Source organism: Cryptomeria japonica, chromosome 9 (assembly GCF_030272615.1).
Source record: "Cryptomeria japonica chromosome 9, Sugi_1.0, whole genome shotgun sequence".
Classification (NCBI taxonomy): Eukaryota; Viridiplantae; Streptophyta; class Pinopsida; order Cupressales; family Cupressaceae; genus Cryptomeria; species Cryptomeria japonica.
The window spans coordinates 231567937-231589645 of record NC_081413.1 but is presented as its reverse complement, the minus strand read 5'-3'; the positions used below and the strand labels follow the sequence as shown (position 1 = coordinate 231589645).

At 42.9% G+C, this 21709-nt stretch overlaps 1 protein-coding gene across 1 annotated transcript; it reads left to right on the top strand.

The window, feature by feature from the left end:
* Window positions 1-13017: 13017 nt before the first annotated feature.
* On the top strand, window positions 13018-17641 carry LOC131858347 (uncharacterized). Its single transcript, XM_059211560.1, has 6 exons — window positions 13018-14431; window positions 14495-15822; window positions 15927-16223; window positions 16851-17117; window positions 17219-17455; window positions 17543-17641. The coding sequence occupies exons 1-6, from the start codon at window positions 13018-13020 to the stop codon at window positions 17639-17641; spliced, it is 3642 nt and encodes a 1213-aa protein (XP_059067543.1).
* Window positions 17642-21709: the final 4068 nt, after the last annotated feature.

The window sequence follows — 21709 nt, the reverse complement described above, 5'->3', positions numbered from 1 at the left end:
ATCATTTTCCTAATCTACCTTATTCTCTCTCTCTCTCTCTCTCTCTCCCCCTTATCCTAGTCTTTCCTTCTCTTCCTATCCTAATCTCCCCCTCTCTCTATCTCTTTCTTGTTATCCTAGTCTTTCCCTCTCTTCCTATCCTAGTCCTTCCATCAGTTCCTATCCTAATCTCCCTCTCTCTCTCTTTCTGTCTCTCTCCTCTTTCTGTCTCTCTCTCTCTCTCTTACCCCCTCCCTCCCTCCATCTTCTCTCTCTCTCTATCTCTTTCTCATTATCCTAGTCTTTCCCTCTCTTCCTATCCTAGTCCTTCCATCAGTTCCTATCCTAATCTCCTCTCCCTCTCTCTCTCTCTCTTTCTCTCTCTCTCTCTTTCTCTCTGTCCCAGTCTCTCTCTCTTACCCCCTCCCTCCCTCCATCCTCTCTCTCTCTCTATCTCTTTCTCGTTATCCTAGTCTTTCCCTCTCTTCCTATCCTAGTCCTTCCATCTCTTCCTATCCTAATCTCCCTCTCTCTCTCTCTCTGTTTCTCCCCCTCTCCCTCTTGCTCCTCTCTCTCTCTCTCTCTATCTATCTATGTCTCTGTCTCTATCTCTGGTGCAGAGGCACCTAAGCACACAAGCATAGCAGGAGGTCAAAAGTCATAATATGAACAATTTATTGTATTTGAGTCATTCATAACATATTAAGGTTATTTGAGTCAATTGAATCATAATATGTAAGGATAAATGAGCCATTTTGTCCAAAGATATCATATTTGGTCCATATTGACGTTTTAAAAGTGTCCATGTAAGAGTTAGAGTCATTTATGTCAAAAATTGTAAAAATTGCAAAGTTGCAATATTGCCAAAAGTGCACAAAATTGTAAAAATGAAATACATTGGTTATGAGGTGGTTGGAGAAGTTAGAAAGGAGTTGGAAATGGTTTATAAAACTATGTTTGGTCGAAATCAAGAAGGGAGATCAGTTTGGAGGGATTTGACAAAGATTATCCATCAAACCCTCAAACTGTAATGAGGTTTTAAGGAATCGATGGCTGTCATAGATCCATGGAAGATCACATTTGATGTAATTTTTATATGTATAATGTTATTTAATGATAGATTGATGAAATATCTTTCAGATGAATCCTTTCTTGTGCATTTTTTGTGGAGTATTTGGCAAGATATGTTTGTTTTTTTAATGATTGTCAAAACCCTGGCAAGGGTTACCCAGTTTTGGGAAAATGATCATATCTTTTTATTTAACCGTTGGATCTGGCTGAAATTTTGAGAGAACTTGTTTAACTCAGGGATATAAATTCTGACCGAAGTGATTGTCTTTATGAGAAATATTTAAAATTTTATGGATGACGTTTTGTTACAGTTCACAGTGAAAAGCAGATTGGTGAAGGCAGCAACAACCCGGTTGTAGCATTTGGTGTGGTCACATGAGGGATAATATTGAAGAAAGGATATATGTGTTGGAAATTTTTCTGAATCTTCTTTCCAGTTCTTTTGGTCTTACTTTATTTGGTTGAGAATTGAATATTTGTGATCATTTGGTGAAAACAGTTGTTAAGGGATGAAACCCTAAATTAGGGTATTCCATGGCAATAAATAATTTGTTCTCTCATGTTATGGTGAATGTTATGATCTGAAATATTGAATGAAGGGTTTTAAGGATGTAATATAACCTTTAAAATTGTTTTGAAGTTGAGAAGAGTGATTTATCTTGTTATATGTCTCTTGATTCAAGTTTAAAGTTTACCCTTGAATGAAGGTTTATGGATTTTCATGATGCTCTGCATCAATCTCTATCTCTATCTCTTTGTTGTTATCCTAGTCTTTCCCTCTCTTCCTATCCTAGATTGTCCATCTCTTCCTATCCTAATCTCCCTCTCTCTCTCTCTCCCCTCTCCCTCTTGCTCCTCTCTCTTTGTCTCTCTCTCTCTCCCTATCTTATTCACTCCCTCTCTCTCCCTCTCTCCCTCTCCATTTCCAATCTCCCTATCTCTCTCCTCCTCTTTCTCTCTATCTCTCCTCTTCCTATCTCTTATTCTCTCTCTCTCTCTCTCTATCTCTCCTTATCCTATTCTCCCTCTTACTCCCCTCTCCCTCTCTCTCTCTCTCTCTCTCTCTCTTTGTATCTCTCTCTCTCTCACTCCTCTCTCTCTCTCTTTGTCTCTCTCTCTCTCTCTTTCTCCTCTCTCTCTGTCTCTCTATCTCTATCTCTCTCTCTTGTTATCCTATTCTTTCCCTCTCTTCCTATCCTTGTCTTTCCATCTCTCTCTCTCTCTCTCCTCATCCTATTCTCTCCCTCTCTCCCTCTCCCCCTCTCCATTTCCTAATATCCCTATCTATCTCCTCCTCTCTCTCTATCTATCCTATTCTCCCTCTTTCTCCTCTCTCCCTCTCTCTCTCTCCCTCTCCCCCTCTCCTTTTCCTAATCACCCTCTCTTTCTCTCCTTATCTCTCTCTCTCCTCTCTCTCTATCTCTCTCTCTCTCCTTCTCCGCCTCTATCCTATTCTAATCTCCCTCTCTCTCTACTCCTCATTCTCTTTATCTCTCCTTCTCTTCCTATCCCCTACTAACTCTCTCTCTCTCTCTCTCTCTCTCTCTCTCTCTCTCCTCTCTCTCTCTCTCTCTCTTCATTATCCTAGTCTTTGCATCTCTCTCTCTCTCTCCCTATCTCTGTCTCCTCTCTCTGTCTATCTCTCTCTCTCGTTCTCTCTATCCCTCTCCCCCTCTTCCTTTTCCTAATCACCACTCTCTCTCATCTATCGTCTCTCATCTTTCTCCTCTCTCTCTCATCTCCCCCCTTATCCTTGTCGTTTCCTTCTTTCCTATCCTAGTCTTTTCATCTCTTCCTATCCTAATCTCTCCCTCTCACTCTCCTCTCTCACTCATTCTTTCTCTCTCTCCTCACTCTTCTCTCACTCATCTCTCTATCAGCCACTCTTCTCTCTTACCCCCTCCCTCCCTCCATCCTCTCTCTCTCACTCTCTTCTTGTTATCACTAGTCTTTTCCCACTCTTCCTAGTCCAAATCTCCCTCTCTGCTCTCTCTCTCATTCTCCCCTCTACCTTCTTGCTCCTCTCGCTCTCTCTACTCTATCTCTATCTTCTATCTCTATCTCTTTCTCAATATCCTAGTCTTTCCCTCTCTTCCTATCCTAGACTGTCCATCTCTTCCTATCCTAATCTCGCTCTCTCTCTCTCTCTCTCTCTCCTCGTCCCTCTCCCTCTTTCTTTCCTCTCTCTCTATCTTTGTCTCTGTCTGTGTCTCTCCTTATCTATTCTCTCCCTCTCTTTCCATCTCCCCCTCTCCATTTCCCAATCTCCCTATCTCTCTCCTCCTCTTTCTCTCTATCTCTCCTCCTCTTTCTCTCTATCTCTCCTCTTCCTATCCCCTATTTTCTCTCTCTCTCTCTCTCTCTCTCTCTCTCTCTCTATCTTCTTATCGTATTCTCCTTCTTACTCTTCCCCTCTCCCTCTCTCTCTCTTGCTCTCTGTCTCTCTCTTTCTCTCTCCTCCTCTCTCTCTCTTTGTCTCTCTGTCTCTTTCTCCTCTCTCTTTTGTTATCCTAGTCTTTTCGCTCTCATTCCTATCCTAGTCTTTCCATCTCTCTCTCTCTCTCCCTCTCTCCTCATCTTATTCTCTCCCTCTCTCTCCCTATCTATTTCCTCCTCTTTCTCTCTATCTCTCCAACTCTTCCTATCCCCTATTCTCTCTCTCTCTCTCTTTCTCCCTATCCTATTCTCCCTCTTGCTCCCCTCTCCCTCTCTCTCCCTCTCCCCCTCTCCTATTCCTAAACACCCTCTCTCTCTCTCTCTATCTCTCTCTCTTTCTCCTGTCTCTCTCTCCTTCTCTCTCTCTCTCTGTCTCACTCTCTCTCTCTCTCTTTCCTTCTCCCCCTCTATCCTTTTCCTAATCTCCCTCTCTCTCTCACTCTCCCTCTCTCTCCATCTCCCCCTCTCCATTTCCCAATTTCCTATCTCTCTGCTCCTCATTCTCTCTATCTCTCCTTCCCATCTCTTTCTCTCTCTTACCCCTTCCCTCCCTCCATCCTCTATCTCTATCTCTTTGTCTCTCTGTCTGTCTGTCTCTCCCTCTCTCTCTCTCTCCCTTATCCTAGTCCTTCCATCTATTCCTATCCTAATCTCCCTCAGCTCTCTCTCTCTCTCACTATCCTCTCTCTCGTCTCTATCGCACTCTCTCTCTCCTTTACCCCCCTCCCTCCCTCCATCCTCTCTCCTCTCTCTAACTATCCTCTCTTCATTATCCTAGTCTTTCCCTCTCTTCCTATCCTAGTCCTTCCATCAATTCCTATCCTAATCTCCCTCTCTCTCTCTCTCTTTCTCTCTCTCTATCTCTCTTCTGTCTGTCTCTCTCTCTCTCTGTCCCACTCTCTCTCTCTTACCCCCCTCCCTCCCTTCATCCTCTCTCTCTCTCTATCTCTTTCTTGTTATCCTAGTCTTTCCCTCTGTTCCTATCCTAGTCCTTCCATCTCTTCCTATCCTAATCTCCCTCTCTCTCTCTATCTCTCTCTTTCTCTCTCTGTCTCCTTTCCCTCTCTCTCTCTCTCCATTTCCTAACTTCCCCTCTCTCTTCTCCCTCTCCCCATCTCCTTTTACCAATCTCCCCCTCTCCATCTCCCTCTCCCCCTCGTCCTTTCCTAATCTCCCCTCTCTCTCTCTCTTTCTATCTCTCCCTCTCTCTCTGTCCCACTCTCTCTCTTAACCCCTGCCTCCCTCCATCCTCTCTTCTCTCTCTCTATCTCTTTCTTGTTATCCTAGTCTTTCGCTCTCTTCCTATCCTAGTCCTTCCATCTCTTCCTATCCTAATCTCCCTCTCTCTCTCTCTCTCTCTTACTCCCCTCTCCCTCTTGCTCCTCTCTCTCTCTCTATCTATCTCTCTCTATCTTTGTCTTTGTCTCTATCTTTGTCTTTGTCTCTATCTCTATCTCTTTCTCATTATCCTAGTCTTTCCCTCTCTTCCTATCCTAGACTATCCATCTCTTCCTATCCTAATCTCCCTCTCTCTCTCTCTCTCCTCTCTCTCTCTCTCTCTCATCTCTCTCTCTCTCTCTCCTCTCTCTCTCTCTCTCTCCTCTCTCCCCTCTCCCTCTTGCTCCTCTCTCTTTTTCTGTCTCTCTCTCCCTCTCTCTCCCTCTCATCCCTCTCCATTTCCAATCTCCCTATATCTCTCTCCTCTTTCTCTCTATCTCTCCTCTTCCTATCTCCTATTCTCTCTCTCTCTCTCTCTATCTCTCCTTATCCTATTCTCCCTCTTACTCCCCTCTCCCTCTCTCTCTCTCTCACTCTCTATTTCTCTCTCTCACTCCTCTCTCTCTCTCTTTGTCTCTCTCTCTCTTTCTCCTCTCTCTCTGTCTCTATCTCTCTCTTCTTGTTATTCTAGTCTTTCCCTCTCTTCCTATCCTAGTCTTTCCATCTCTCTCTCTCATCATCCTATTCTCTCCCTCTCTCTCACTCTCACCCTCTCCATTTCCCAATATCCCTATCTATCTCCTCTCCTCTCTCTACCTCTCTAACTCTTCCTATCCGCTATTCTCTATCTCTCTCTCTCTCTCTCTTTATCTATCCTATTCTCCCTCTTTCTCTGCTCTCCCTCTCTCTCTCCCTCTCCCCCTCTCATTTTCCTAATCACCCTCTCTCTCTCTCCTTATCTCTCTCTCTCCTGTCTCTCTATATCTCTCTCTCCCTCTCCTTCTCTGCCTCTATCCTTTTTCTAATCTCCCTCTCTCTCTCTCCTCTCTCTCCATCCTCCCCCCCTCTCCATTTCCAAATCTCCCTGCCTAATCTACTCCTCATTCTCTTCCTAATCCCCTACTCTCTCTCTCTCTCTCTTTTGTTATCCTAGTCTTTGCATCTCTCTCTCTCTCTCCCTATCTCTCTCTCCTCTCTCTATCTCTCTCTCTCTCCTTCTCTGAATCTATCCTTTTTCTAATCTCCCTCCTCTCTCTCTCTTTGTCTCTCTCTCTCTGTGTCCCACTCTCTCTCTTACCCACTCCCTCCCTCCATCCTCTCTCTCGCTCTCTATCTCTTTCTCATTATCCTAGTCTATCCCTCTCTTCCTATCCTAGTCCTTCCATCTCTTGCTATCCTAATCTCCCTCTCTCTCTCTCTCTTTCTCCCCTCTACCTCTTGCTCCTCTCTCTCTTCTCTCTCTATCTCTATCTCTTTCTCATTATCCTTGTCTTTCCCTCTCTTTCCTATCTAAATCTCCCTCTCTCCTCTCTCTCTCTCCCCTCTCCCTCTTTCTCCTCTCTCTCTATCTCTGTCTCTGTCTCTCTCTCCTTATCCTATTCTCTCCCTAACTCTCCATCTCCCCCTCTCCATTTCCAAATCTCCGTATCTCTCTCCTCTTCCTATCCCCTATTCGCTCTCTCTCTCTCATTCGCTCTCTCTCTCTCATTATCCTAGTCTTTGTTTCTCTTCCTATCCTAGTCTTTCCATCTCTTCCTTTCCTAGTATTTTCATCTCTTCCGATCGTAATCTCCCTCCCTCTCTCTCTCTCTATCTCTTTCTCTCTATCCCCCCTCTCTTTCTCTCTTTCTCTCTCTCTCCCCCCTCTCTCTCTCTCTTTTACCCCTCCCTCCCTCCAAGCTCTCCCTCTCTATCTCTAGCCCCATCTATCTCTGTCCTCTCTCTCTCTTCCCTCGCTTTCCTCTCTAACACCCCTCCCCCTCCCTCCCTCCCTCTCTCTCCCTCTATCTCCCTCTCTCCCCTTATCCTAGTCTTTCCGTCTCTTCCTCTCATAGTCTTTCCATCTCTTCCTATCATAGTATTTCCATCTCTTCCTATCCTAATCTCCCTCTCTCTCTCTCTCTCACTCTCTCTCTCTCTATCCCACTCTCTCTTTCTTACGCCCTCCCTCCCTCCATCCTCTCTCTCTCTCTATCTCTTTCACGTTATCCTAGTCTTTCCCTCTCTTCCTATCCTAGTCCTTCCATCAGTTCCTATCCTAATCTCCCTCTCTCTCTCTCTTTCTATCTCTCTCTCTCTGTCCCACTCTCTCTCTTACCCCCTCCCTTGCTCCTCCATCCTCTCTCTCTCTCTCTATCTCTTTCTTGTTATCCTAGTCTTTCTCTCTCTTCCTACTTAGTCCTTCCATCTCTTCCTATCCTAATCTCCCTCTCTCTCTCTCTCTTGCTCCCCTCTCCCTCTTGCTCCTCTCTCTCTCTCTCTCTCTCTCTCTCTCTCTCTCTCTCTCTCGCTCTCTCTCTCTCTCTATCTCTCTCTATCTCTGTCTCTGTCTCTATCTCTATCTCTTTCTCATTATCCTAGTCTTTCCCTCTCTTCCTATCCAAGACTATCCATCTCTTCCTATCCTAATCTCCCTCTCTCTCTCTCTCTCTCTCTCCCCTCTGCCTCTTGCTTCTCTCTCTTTGTCTCTCTATCTCTCCCTATCCTATTCTCTCCCTCTCTCTCCCTCTCTCCCTCTCCATTTCCAATCTCCCTATATCTCTCCTCCTCTTTCTCTCTATCTCTCCTCTTCCTATCTCCTATTCTCTCTCTCTCTCTCTCTCTCTCTCTCTCTCTCTTCCTATCATAATCTCCCTCCCTCTCTCTCTCTCTCTTTCTCTCTATCCCCCCTCTCTTTCTCTCTTTCTCTCTCTCCCCCCTCTCTCTCTCTCTTTTACCCCTCCCTCCCTCCAAGCTCTCCCTCTCTATCCCTAGCCCCATCTATCTTTGTCTCTCTCTCTCTTCCCTCGCTTTCTCTCTAACCCCCTCCCTCCCTCCCTCCCTCTCTCCCCTTAACCTAGTCTTTCCATCTCTTCCTATCATAGTCTTTCCATCTCTTCCTATCATAGTATTTCCATCTCTTCCTATCCTAATCTCCCTCTCTCTCTCTCTCACTCTCTCTCTCTCTATCCCACTCTCTCTTTATTACGCCCTCCCTCCCTCCATCCTCTCTCTCTCTCTATCTCTTTCACGTTATCCTAGTCTTTCCCTCTCTTCCTATCCTAGTCCTTCCATCAGTTCCTATCCTAATCTCCCTCTCTCTCTCTCTTTCTATCTCTCTCTCTCTCTGTCCCACTCTCTCTCTTACCCCCCTCCTTCGCTCCATCCTCTCTCTCTCTCTATCTCTTTCTTGTTATCCTAGTCTTTCTCTCTCTTCCTACTTAGTCCTTCCATCTCTACCTATCCTAATCTCCCTCTCTCTCTCTCTCTTGCTCCCCTCTCCCTCTTGCTCCTCTCTCTCTCTCTCTCTCTATCTCTCTCTATCTCTGTCTCTGTCTCTATCTCTATCTCTTTCTCATTATCCTAGTCTTTCCCTCTCTTCCTATCCTAATCTCCCTCTCTCTCTCTCTCCCCTCTGCCTCTTGCTTCTCTCTCTTTGTCTCTCTATCTCTACCTATCCTATTCTCTCCCTCTCTCTCCCTCTCTCCCTCTCCATTTCCAATCTCCCTATATCTCTCCTCCTCTTTCTCTCTATCTCTCCTCTTCCTATCTCCTATTCTCTTTCTCTCTCTCTATCTCTCCTTATCCTATTCTCCCTCTTACTCCCCTCTCCCTCTCTCTCTCTCGCTCTCTATATCTCTCTCTCACTCCTCTCTCTCTTTCTTTGTCTCTCTCTCTCTTTCTCCTCTCTCTCTCTTTCTCTATCTCTCTCTCTTGTTATCCTAGTCTTTCCCTCTCTTCCTATCCTAGTGTTTCCATCTCTCTCTCTCTCCTCATCCTATTCTCTCCCTCTCTATCGCTCTCGCCCTCTCAGTTTCTGAATATCCCTATCTATCTCCTCATCGCTCTCTACCTCTCTAACTCTTCCTATCCACTATTCTCTATCTGTCTCTCTCCCTCTATCTATCCTATTCTCCCTCTTTTTCTGCTCTCCCTCTCTCTCTCCCTCTCCCCCTCTCCTTTTCCTAATCACCCTCTCTCTCTCTCTCCTTATCTCTCTCTCTCCTCTCTCTCTTTATCTCTCTCTCTCCCTATCCTTCTCTGCCTCTATCCTTTTTCTAATCTCCCTCTCTCTCTCTCTTTCTCTCTTCCTCTCCCCCTCTTCATTTCCAAATCTCCCTGTCTCTCTGCTCCTCATTCTCTTCCTATCCCCTACTCTCTCTCTCTCTCTTTCGTTATCCTAGTCTTTTCAACTCTCTCTCTCTCTTTCATTATCCTAGTCTTTGCATCTCTCTCTCTATCTCTCTCTCTCCTCTCTCTCTATCTCTCTCCCTCTCTCTCCTTCTCCGCCTCTATCCTTTTTCTAATCTCCCTCTCTCTCTCTCTCTCTCTATCCCACTCTCTCTCTTACCCACTCCCTCCCTCCATCCTCTCTCTCTCTCTCTCTCTCTCTATCTCTTTCTCATTATCCTTGTCTTTCCCTCTCTTCCTATCCTAGTCCTTCCATCTCTTGCTATCCTAATCTCCCTCTCTCTCTCTCTCTTTCTCCCCTCTACCTCTTGCTCCTCTCTCTCTCTCTCTCTATCTCTATCTCTTTCTCATTATCCTAGTCTTTCCCTCTCTTCCTATCCTAGATTGTCCATCTCTTCCTATCCTAATCTCCCTCTCTCTCTCTCTCTCTCTCTCTCTCTCTCTCTCTCTCTCTCTCTCTCTCTTTCCTTCTACCCCTCTATCCTCTTCCTAATCTCCCTCTCTCTCTCTCTCTGTCTCTCTCCCTCTCTCTCCATCTCCCCCTCTCCATTTCCCAATCTCCCTATCTCTCTGCTCCTCATTCTCTCCATCTCTCCTTCTCTTCCTATCCCCTATTCACTCTCTCTCTCTCTCATTATCATACTCTTTTCTTCTCTTCCTATCCTAATCTCCCTCCCTCTCTCTCTCTCTCTCTTTCTCTCTCTCCCCCTCTCTATCTCTCTTTCTCTCTCTCCCCCTCTCTCTCTCTCTTACCCCCTCTGTCCCTCAAAGCTCTCCCTCTCTTTCTCTCTCTTACCCCCTCCCTCCCTCCATCCTCTCTCTCTCTCTCTCTCCTCTCTCTCTCTTTGTCTCTCTCTCTCTCTCTCCCTCCCTCTCCCCCTCTCCATTTCCCAATCTCCCTATCTATCTCCTCATCTTCCTCTCTATCTCTCCTTCTCTTCCTATCAACTATTCTCTCTCTCTCTCTATCTCTCTCTCTTTCTCCTCTCTCTCTCCTTCTCTCTCTCTCTTTCTCTCTCTCACTCTCTCTCTCTCTTTCCTTCTACCCCTCTATCCTTTTCCTAATCTCCCTCTCTCTCTCTCTCTCCCTCTCTCTCCATCTCCCCCTCTCCATTTCCCAATCTCCCTATCTCTCTACTCCTCATTCTCTCTATCTCTCCTTCTCTTCCTATCCTCTATTCGCTCTCTCTCTCTCTCTCTCATTATCGTACTCTTTGCTTCTCTTCCTATCGTAATCTCCCTCCCTCTCTCTCTCTCTCTCTTTCTCTCCCTCCCCCATCTCTATCTCTCATTCTCTCTCTCCCCCCTCTCTCTCTCTCTTACCCCCTCCGTCCCTCCAAGCTCTCCCTCTCTATCTCCAGCCCCATCTCTCTCCGTCTCTCTCTCTCTTCCCTCTCTTTCTCTCTCTTACCCCCTCCCTCCCTCCCTCCTCTCTCTCTCTCTATCTCTCTCTCCTTTCTCTCTTTGTCTCTCTCTCTCTATCTCTCTCTCCTTCCCTCTCCCCCTCTCCATTTCCCAATCTCCCTATATGTCTCCTCATCTTCCTCTCTATCTCTCCTTCTCTTCCTATCAACTATTCTCTCCATCTCTCCCTCTCTCTCTCTCTCTCTCTCTCTCTCTCTCTCTCTCTCTCTCTCTCTCTCTCTCTCTCTCCCTCTCGCTCCTCTCTCTCTGTCTCTCTCTCTTCCTATCCTATTCTCCCTCTTACTCCCCTCTCCCTCTCTCTCTCTCTCTTGCTCTCTATATCTCTCTCTCACTCCTCTCTCTCTCTCTTTGTCTCTCTCTCTCTTTCTCCTCTCTCTCTGTCTCTATCTCTCTCTCTTGTTATCCTAGTCTTTCCCTCTCTTCCTATCCTAGTCTTTCCATCTCTCTCTCTCCTCATCCTATTCTCTCCCTCTCTCGCTCTCCCCCCTCTCCGTTTCCCAATATGCCTATCTATCTCCTCCTCGCTCTCTACCTCTCTAAATCTTCCTATCCACTATTCTCTATCTCTCTCTCTCTATCTATCCTATTCTCGCTGGTGCAGGGCACCTGTGGTAATAGGATAGTTCTGGTTTAATTGTTTGTAATAATTTGAGTTTGATCATTTACGATCATCTCTCTCCTATTGTGTGGTCATGGCTACCTACAGCATGCTTATAAGTTGTGGAGTCTTAGTCCACAAGGATTTTGGTTTGTTTTGTTGTAATAACGGGAATAAATGACTTAGTCCATTTCTTGTATGGTCAAGAGTTTTATTGGTATTTCTATAAACCAATCACTCTTAGTCCATTGGAATTTGGTTCTCTTTTTTTTTTTTTTTAATGCTGTGTTTAGCGGAGTTTTTCTTATTTCCATCTTTGTTGGTTCAGTTGTATCAACGACCCCAACTGGTTTGCACCGGTTGGGTGTCTGTTGCTGTATATAACAGTGTGTCCAACTTATGGTTGGAACGGAAGTCTACGAAGCAAAGGGAATACAAACAAAAAAAAAAAAAACAGTTTCGAAGAAAGTCTCCTTTTGTCATGATTCTTCCTGCAATTCAGTCATCTTGAACAAAACCGGGTTCGAAGTAGTGGAATGTGGAACAAGTGTGAAACAGATGTAAAAGCAGTTTAGACGGGTTCACATTCAAACCTGTAAGCGATTTAATCCTTGTTTCGTTTAATAGGAAGAACTCCTTGTTCGATTTTTGGGTTGGAGTGCGTGAATATACTGTGAATGTATTTTTCTGCGGTTAACACAGTGATTTAATCATGTAACTGCGTTGTTTGTTTAGATTGTAATTTGTGCTTACAAAAGTTTGGTTAATCTGTTTAGTGGAAACTGTATGATCACATTGCTATGCAAACTCAATTTCAAACTGTTTTTCCTCCGCAGGAATAATAATGCCGAACAAACAGTTTAGGGCAAACATCTCTAATGCCTTCAATGCTCGAAATTGTTGAAATGTTAAATGCTTCAAAGACAATGTTTAACTGAGTTAAACCAAACAACATTGTTACATCTGGGTCATCACCTCTGTTTCGAGTTTAAACCGTTGATCTAGTGTGCCCTAGCCGTACGGCAAATGACTGCGTTAAACTCAACCCCGAAATGGTTTAAATTGTTCGACAACAACTTGGAGTTGTGTCATTATGGTTATCGCTCAAGTGTGTATGAGCAGTAAACAAATTCTGAAGACCGTGATATTGATTTGGGTCTAGTGGACTGAGAGTTAACAGGATTGTTGCAACAGTTTATGATTGAAACCAATGTTGGAATGTGAGACGATCCAAAACATGCAGGAATCGATTGGGAAACAATAATTAAATACCACATTCGAAAGTTTGAACCAGAAAGACTGTTTAAATTAAAACCCCTGTTTATGGCACAGAATTAACACCTTACAATGGCATCGGACTCCAAAGTTTGACAAACCAGTCGAAGCCTAAACTAGCCTGATCAGCTAGGGGATTGGGATTCCTGAGTGTAAACAAGTTTTGTCGAATTTTGATGTCATCTAATTGTGTTACAAACAGAACGGGGGAATGAATCAAAACAAGTGTATTTGTGATTAAACCACAATACGAGTGTGTGCAGTTGGAAAACTAGCAAGACTTGAAAACTCAAAAGTGCAACAGTAATACATCCTTAAAGAACTGTAAACCTCAGCAGGGAACAAATTTTGGCAAATATCCTTCCGGAGTTAGTGGACTAGTATCTGAACATTCAGATTTGTGTCAAACTGGTGGTAGTGGATTAGTGGTTCTTTTGATTAAGAATTCATTTTGTGATGATTATAATGGTTGAATAATGAATTTCCTTTTATTCATCAAATGCTTGAAGAACAGTCTGGATTTCTTATTAATATCACTGTAATTGTTTGGGCTAACCAAGCTTAGCATTGTAGCGCTCTGTATCAAGTGGTATTAGAGCCACAAGATACCTTTTGGGAATAACAAAATGGGGGATGGAGATGAAATCCCTATCAGAATCACCAATGTAGAATTGGCTAAGATAGTCAAAGAGCAAATGGCAGAGAGTAGGGCTGTCAGAGAGGAGAATAGGGCAATGAAGAGAGAGTTAGATAAGTTGAAAGGCCAAGTGAGGAGAGGAAGCCAAGAAGAGTCAGAAGAAGAAGAGGAAGAGCAAGATCCAGCCGGTCAAGCAAATATTCCGGAGGATCAAAAGGCAATCCTTGCAGCCCTAGAGAGGGTAGGAGTAAAGGATAGGAATGATATTCCTTTGTTCCATGGCAAATTGGAACCAAAAGAATGCATGGATTGGATAGAAGCTTTGGAGAATTATTTTGAGTGTGAGGTAGTACTTCCAAGCCAAAGGGTGAAGTTGGCAAAGTCAAAATTGAAGGGGCCAGCCCTTAGTTGGTGGAATTTTCTACAAAATGAGAGATTGGAAGAGGGAAAGGAGGTCATTTCCACTTGGACCAAAATGAAGGCAGAATTGAAAAGACAGTTTGTACCGGATGATTATGAAGTGACCCTTCATAAGAAGCTTCAAAATTTGAAGCAAAAAGATCTTGATGTGAGTACCTATACTCAAGAATTTCACAATTTGACCTTGAAGGCCAAAATGTTTGAAACTGAAAAACAAAAACTTGCAAGGTATATCAATGGATTGAAATATAGCATCCAAGATGAATTGACATTGGTTAGTGTGGAATCAGTCCACAAATGTTTTCAGCTTGCCCTCAAGATTGAGGAAAAACAAAAAAGAAGAGGAGAACAAAGTAAGGGAAGAGGAAACTCATTCCGTGGAAGAGGTAGGTTCAATGGGAGAGGAACTTTTCTTAAGTCCCAAGGTGAAAGCAGCAATCAAAGTGCTGATAATGATGCTGGTGGTAGAGGTTCATTCAGAGGAAGAGGGTCAAATAATGGCAGGGGAAGATCAAGAGGAAGAGGCCCTAATGTGTTCACCAGAAGATGCTTCTCATGCAACCAAGTTGGGCATCAATCTTTCAGATGTCCACAAAAGAATGACAGCAGCAATCAAGGAGATAGAAGGGTACAATTGATTCACGAAGAGGATTGCCAAAGCAATTCATCATACCATACAGTTTCATCCAAGCATGCTGATCCAGTACAAGGAGAAACTCTTATGTTCAATAGATTGCTATTGGTACCACTCAATAAGGAGCCAGCACAAAGGAAATCTCTATTCCGGACTACTTGCAAAGCAAAAGGTAAAGTCTGTAAGGTAATTGTTGATTCCGGCTCTACTGAAAATCTAGTTTCTTTGGAAATGGTAACCAAGTTAAATTTGAAAAGGCTTCCACATCCTACTCCCTATAAAGTTTCTTGGTTGAATAAGGAGCAGCAAACTATTGTGAATGAACAATGCTTGGTAGAATTTGAAATTGGTGATTATAAAGATAAAGTTTTATGTGAAATAGTTGCAATGGATGCATGCCATCTTCTTTTAGGAAGACCATGGCAATATGATACTAATGCCCAGCATGATGGGAAAACCAATGTGTTCAATATAACTAAGGATGGAGAAAATTTCATAATGACACCTTTACCGGATGTTGCAAATAATTCAATCTTGCAAAGTAGTGTTATGGTTGTCAAAGAAAAAGAGTTTTTAGAAGGTCTTAAGGAAGAGAATCCTCCATGCTTTGCTGTTGTAATCAGACCTAAGGAAACTAATTATGAGGGCAGGGAATTGAATCTAGAAGCCAAGGAAAGTACTTGTCCTAAGGTTGTATTTGATTTGCTGAATAAGTATGATGGTATTATTGCTGATAGTGCTAATGAGTCTCTTCCACCAAAGAGGTCAATCAGCCATTGTATTGATTTGATTCCAGGTGCTACATTACCAAATAAAGCAGCCTATAAACTAACTCCCGAACAAAATGCTGAAGTTGCACGACAAATCCAAGGATTGTTAGAAAAGGGTTACATACGGAAAAGTATCAGCCCATGTGTTGTCCCAGCAGTCCTTGCTCCTAAGAAAGAAGGAACTTGGAGGTTATGTACAAATTCTCATGCCATTAATAAGATTACTATTAGATACCAGTTTCCCATGCCTAGGATAGAGGATCTCATGGATTGTTTAGGTGGTGCTAAATATTATTCAAAGATTGATCTTAAAAGTGGTTATCATCAAATCCGGATACGTGAAGGGGACGAATGGAAAACCGCTTTCAAAACTAATGAGGGTTTGTTTGAATGGATAGTTATGCCTTTTGGTTTATCCAATGCTCCTAGTACTTTCATGTGTTTAATGAATGAAGTGCTGAAACCTTTTCTTCATCAATTTGTTATTGTATATTTGGATGATATTCTGATTTTTAGTGGCAGCAAAGAGGAGCATTTACAACATTTGGATCAGGTCTTGAGGAAGCTTCATGAAGAAGGCTTGAGGATAAACTTAGAGAAGTGTTCCTTCATGCAAGAAGAACTTGTGTTCTTGGGTTTTGTAATTTCAAAAGGCAGTCTGAAAATGGATCCTTCAAAGGTAGACGCCATCCTAAATTGGCCAGCACCTACTATAGCCATGGAGGTAAAAAGTTTTCATGGTTTATGCAGTTTCTATAGAAAGTTTATTAGAAACTTTAGTGGTATTTGTGCTCCACTTATTGATACTATTAAAGGTGGCAGAAAATGTGTTTTCCAATGGACTAAAGAGGCCAATGAATCTTTTGAATTACTGAAAAGGAAAATATCCGAACAGCCAGTACTTGTTTTACCGGATTTTTATAAGGTTTTTGTTGTTGAATGTGATGCTAGCAATAAGGCTATTGGTGGGGTTCTTAGTCAAGATGGTAGACCCATAGCCTTCTTTAGTGAGAAATTAAATGAAGAAAACAAAAATATTCTACTTATGATCTTGAACTTTATGCTATGGTTCAGTCATTAAGAAAATGGAGGCATTATCTTTTACCAAAAGAGTTCATTGTTTTTACGGATAACCATGCACTTAGTTTTCTGAATAGACAAGAGAAACTAAACCATAGACATGTCAAGTGGATGGAGTTTTTGCAGGCCTATACTTTCAGCATTAAACATAAGAAAGGGGTTACTAATAAGGTGGCGGATGCTTTGAGTAGAAGGACACTTGCCATTCAGTCTATGCAATTGGAAAGTGCTGGTTTAGAAGCTATGGCATCCATGTATGCTACGGATGAAGATTTCAAGGAAATTTATCAGGTTTGTTTGGATATGACAGCAAGGTATCACACTAAATTTTCTGATTATTTGATTCAAAATGGGCTTCTTTTCAAGGGTGGTTTACTTTGTGTTCCAAAAGGATCAATGAGGGAAAATATTATCAAGGAAAAACATTGTGGCAGCTTGGCAGGTCATTTTGGTTTGGATAAAACTTTAGAATCAGTCAAGAGGTTTTATTATTGGCCTAAGTTGCAAACGGATGTTAGGAAATTTGTTGAAACTTGTTTGATATGTCAAAAATCTAAAGGTCATTCCTCTAATGCTGGTCTTTACACACCTTTACCCATTCCTTCTAAACCATGGGATTCAGTTAGTATGGATTTTGTGCTCGGTTTGCCTAGGACCAAGTCTGGTTATGACAGCATATTTGTGGTAGTAGATCGGTTTTCAAAAATGGCTCATTTTATTCCATGTAAAACTACTCATGATGCATCTCATGTTGCTGGATTGTTCTTTCAGGAAGTAGTACATTTGCATGGTTTACCTTTGTCAATCATATCAGATAGAGATCCTAAATTCTTGGGTCATTTTTGGTGAACTTTGTGGAAGAAATTGGGCACTAATGTTTGTTTATCTTCTACATATCACCCACAATCCGATGGGCAGACTGAGGTCATCAATAGGTCTCTTGGTAATCTTTTGAGGTGCTTGACACAAGAACATGGTACAAGTTGGGATTCAGTTTTGGCTCAAGCTGAGTTCTCCTATAATGATTCAGTGAATCGTAGTACCGGGAAAACTCCATTTCAGATTGTGTATGGTATTCATCCACGGGGCATTTTGGAATTAAGGGATGTTAATTGTTTGGAAAAGCCCAGTGCTTTGGCTGATGATTTTGTTAATGTTATGAAGGATATTCAGGATCAGGTTAAGGTAAAGCTAGGGATTCTAATTTCAAATATAAAACTCATGCAGATAAAAGGAGGAAGGATGTAACATTCAATGTTGGGGATTTGGTCATGATCCATTTAAAGAAAGAAAGGCTACCTCAGGGCCATTATATGAAGCTTATGGAAAAAAAGATTGGACCTTTTAAAATTCTCAAACGCAGTGGTCCTAATGCCTATCATGTTGATCTTCCTCCGGATATTCATTTATCACCTATCTTTAATGTTGCTGATCTATATTTGTATAAAGGTCCTGTTGATAATTCTGTGACTGCAGGTGCTGCTGATTCTCTTGTTGATGCACAGCTTTCAACTCTTCCTAAGGTACCTCCTTTGGAGATTGATTGCATTTTGGAAACTCATGTGGCCTGGAAGACCTGACGTCATACCTATTATGAACATTTGGTGCAGTGGAAATCCAGACTAGTTGAAGATGCTACATGGCTGTCTACTGCCGCTCTTGAGAAGTTGGGTTTTTCTGTTCCAGCAGTCCCAACTCAAGGGACTTGAGTTTTCCTGCCTGTAGAGCATGGTGCAGGGCACCTGTGGTAGTAGGATAGTTCTAGTTTAATTGTTTGTAATAATTTGAGTTTGATCATTTACGATCATCTCTCTCCTATTGTGTGGTCATGGCTACCTACAGCATGCTTATAAGCTGTGGAGTCTTAGTCCACAAGGATTTTGGTTTGTTTTGTTGTAATAACGGGAATAAATGACTTAGTCCATTTCTTGTATGGTCAAGAGTTTTATTGGTATTTCTATAAACCAATCACTCTTAGTCCATTGGACTTTGGTTCTGTTTTTTTTTTTTTTTAGTGCTGTGTTTAGCGGAGTTTTTCTTATTTCCATCTTTGTTGGTTCAATTGTATCAATGACCCCAACTAGTTTGCACCGGTTGGGTGTCTGTTGCTGTATATAATAGTGTGTCCAACTTATGGTTGGAACGGAAGTCTGCGAAGCAAAGGCAATACAAACAAAAAAAAAAAACAACAGTTTCGAAGAAAGTCTCCTTTTGTCATGATTCTTCCTGCAATTCAGTCATCTTGAACAAAATCGGGTTCGAAGTAGTGGAATGTGGAACAAGTGCAAAACAGATGTAAAAGCAGTTTAGATGGGTTCACATTCAAACCTGTAAGCGATTTAATCCTTGTTTCATTTAATAGGAAGAACTCCTTGTTCGATTTTCAGGTTGGAGTGCGTGAATATACTGTGAATGTATTTTTCTGCAGTTAACACAGTGATTTAATCATGTAACTGCGCTGTTTGTTTAGATTGTAATTTGTGCTTACAAAAGTTTGGTTAATCTGTTTAGCGAAAACTGTATGATCACATTGCTATGCAAACTCAATTCCAAACTGTTTTTCCTCCGCGGGAATAATAATGCCGAACAAACAGTTTAGGGCGAACATCTCTAATGCCTTCAATGCTTGAAATTGTTGAAATGTTAAATGCTTCAAAGACAATGTTTAACTGAGTTAAACCAAACAACATTGTTACATCTGGGTCATCACCTCTGTTTCGAGTTTAAACCATTGATCTAGTGTTCCCTAGCCGTACGGCAAATGACTGCGTTAAACTCAACCCCAAAATGGTTTAAATCGTTCGACAATAGCTTGGAGTTGTGTCATTATGGTTATCGCTCAAGTGTGTATGAGCAGTAAACAAATTTTGAAGACCGTGATATTGATTTGGGTCTAGTGGACTGAGAGTTAACAGGATTGTTGCAATAGTTTATGATTGAAACCAATGTTGGAATGTGAGACGATCCAAAACATGCAGGAATCGATTGGGAAACAATAATTAAATACCACATTCAAAAGTTTGAACCAGAAAGACTGTTTAAATTAAAACCCCTGTTTATGGCACAGAATTAACACCTTACAATGGCATCGGATTCCAAAGTTTGACAAACCAGTCGAAGCCTAAACTAGCCTGATCAGCTAGGGGATTGGGATTCCTGAGTGTAAACAAGTTTTGTCGAATTTTGATGTCATCTAATTGTGTTACAAACAGAACGGGGGAATGAATCAAAACAAGTGTATTTGTGATTAAACCACAATACGAGTGTGTGCAGTTGGAAAACCAGCAAGACTTGAAAACTCAAAAGTGCAATAGTAATACATCCTTAAAGAACTGTAAACCTCAGCAGGGAACAGAGTTTGGCAAATATCCTTCCGGAGTTAGTGGACTAGTATCTGAACATTCAGATTTGTGTCAAACTGGTGGTAGTGGATTAGTGGTTCTTTTGATTAAGAATTCATTTTGTGATGATTATAATGGTTGAATAATGAATTTCCTTTTATTCATCAAATGCTTGAAGAATAGTCTGGATTTCTTATTAATATCACTGTAATTGTTTGGGCTAACCAAGCTTAGCATTGTAGCGCTCTGCATCACTCCCTCTTTCTCCACTCTCCCTCTCTCTCTCCCTCTCCCCCTCTCCTTTTCCTAATCACCCTCTCTCTCTCTCCTTATCTCTCTCTCTCCTCTCTCTCTTTATCTCTCTCTCTCCCTCTCCTTCTCTGCCTCTATCCTTTTTCTAATCTCCCTCTCTCTCTCTCTCTCTCTCTCCCTTTCTCTCTCCCTCTCCCCCTCTTCATTTCCAAATCTCCCTATCTCTCTGCTCCTCATTCTCTTCCTATCCCCTACTCTCTCTCTCTCTCTCTTTCATTATCCTAGTCTTTTCATCTCTCTCTCTCTCTTTTGTTATCCTAGTCTTTGCATCTCTCTCTGTCTATCTCTCTCTCTCCTCTCTATTTATCTCTCTCCCTCTCTCTCCTTCTCCGCCTCTATCCTTTTTCTAATCTCCCTCTCTCTCTCTCTCTATCCCACTCTCTCTCTTACCCACTCCCTCCCTCCATCCTCTCTCTCTCTCTATCTCTTTCTCATTATCCTAGTCTTTCCCTCTCTTCCTATCCTAGTCCTTCCATCTCTTGCTATCCTAATCTCCCTCTCTCTATCTCTCTCTCTCTCTCTCTCTCTCTCTTTCTCCCCTCTACCTCTTGCTCCTCTCTCTCTCTCTCTATCTCTATCTCTTTCTCGTTATCCTAGTCTTTCCCTCTCTTCCTATCCTAGATTGTCCATCTCTTCCTATCCTAATCTCCCTCTCTCTCTCTCTCTCCCCTCTCCCTCTTTCTCCTCTGTCTCTGTCTCTGTCTCTATCTCTCTCTCTCCTTATCCTTTTCTCTCCCTCTCTCTCCCTCTCCCCCTCTCCATTTCCAAATCTCCCTATCTCTCTCCTCCTCTTTCTCTCTATCTTTCCTCCTCTTTCTCTCTATCTCTCCTCTTCTTATCCCCTATTCTCTCTCTCTCTCTTCTTATCGTATTCTCCCTCTTACTCCCCTCTCCCTCTTTGTCTCTATCTCGCTCTCTGTCTCTCTCTTTCTCTCACTCCTCTCTCTCTCTTTGTCTCTCTGTCTCTTTCTCCTCTCTCTCTCTGTCTTTGTCTATATCTCTCTCTGTCTCTCTCTCTCTGTCTCTATCTATATCTCTCTCTCTTGTTATCCTAGTCTTTCCCTCTCTTCCTATCCTGGTGTTTCCATCTCTCTCTCTCTCTCTCTCTCTCCCTCTCTCCTCATCCTATTCTCTCCCTCTCTCTCCCTCTCCCCCTCTCCATTTCCCAATCTCCCTATCTCTCTCCTCCTCTTTCTCTCTATCTCTCCAACTCTTCCTATCCCCTATTGTCTCTCTCTCTCTCTCCCTATCCTATTCTCCCTCTTGCTCCCCTCTCCCTCTCTCTCTCCCTCTCCCCCTCTCCTTTTCCTAAACACCCTCTCTCTCTCTATCTCTCTCTTTCTCCTCTCTCTCTCTCTCCTCTCTCTCTCTCTCTCACTCTCTCTCTCTCTCTCTCTCTCTCTCTCTCTCTCTCTCTCTCTTTCCTTCTACCCCTCTATGCTTTTCATAATCTCCCTCTCTCTCTCTCTCTCTCTCCCTCTCTGTCCATCTCCCCCTCTCCATTTCCCAATCTCCCTATCTCTCTGCTCCTCATTCTCTCTATCTCTCCTTCTCTTCCTATCCCCTATTCACTCTCTCTCTCTCTCTCTTTATCATACTCTTTGCTTCTCTTCCTATCCTAATCTCCCTCCCTCTCTCTCTCTCTCTTTCTCTCTCTCCCCCTCTCTATCTCTCTCTCCCCCTCTCTATCTCTCTTTCTCTCTCTCCCCCCTCTCTCTCTCTCTTACCCCCTCCCTCCCTCCAAGCTCTCCCTCTCTATCTCCAGCCCCATCTCTCTCTGTCTCTCTCTCTCTTCCCTCTCTTTCTCTCTCTTACCCCCTCCCTCCCTCCATCCTCCCTCTCTCTCTCTCTATCCTTATCCTAGTCTTTCCATCTCTTCCTATCCTAGTCTTTCCATCTCCTCCTATCCTAGTCTTTCCATCTCCTCCTATCCTAATCTCCCTCTCTCTCTCTCTTTCTCTCTCACTCTCTCTATCTAACCCACTCTCTCTCTTACCCCCTCCCTCCCTCCATCCTCTCTCTATCTCTCTATCTCTTTCTCATTATCCTAGTTTTTCCCTCTCTTCCTATCCTAGTCCTTCCATCAATTCCTATCCTAATCTCCTTCTCTCTCTCTCTTTCTAT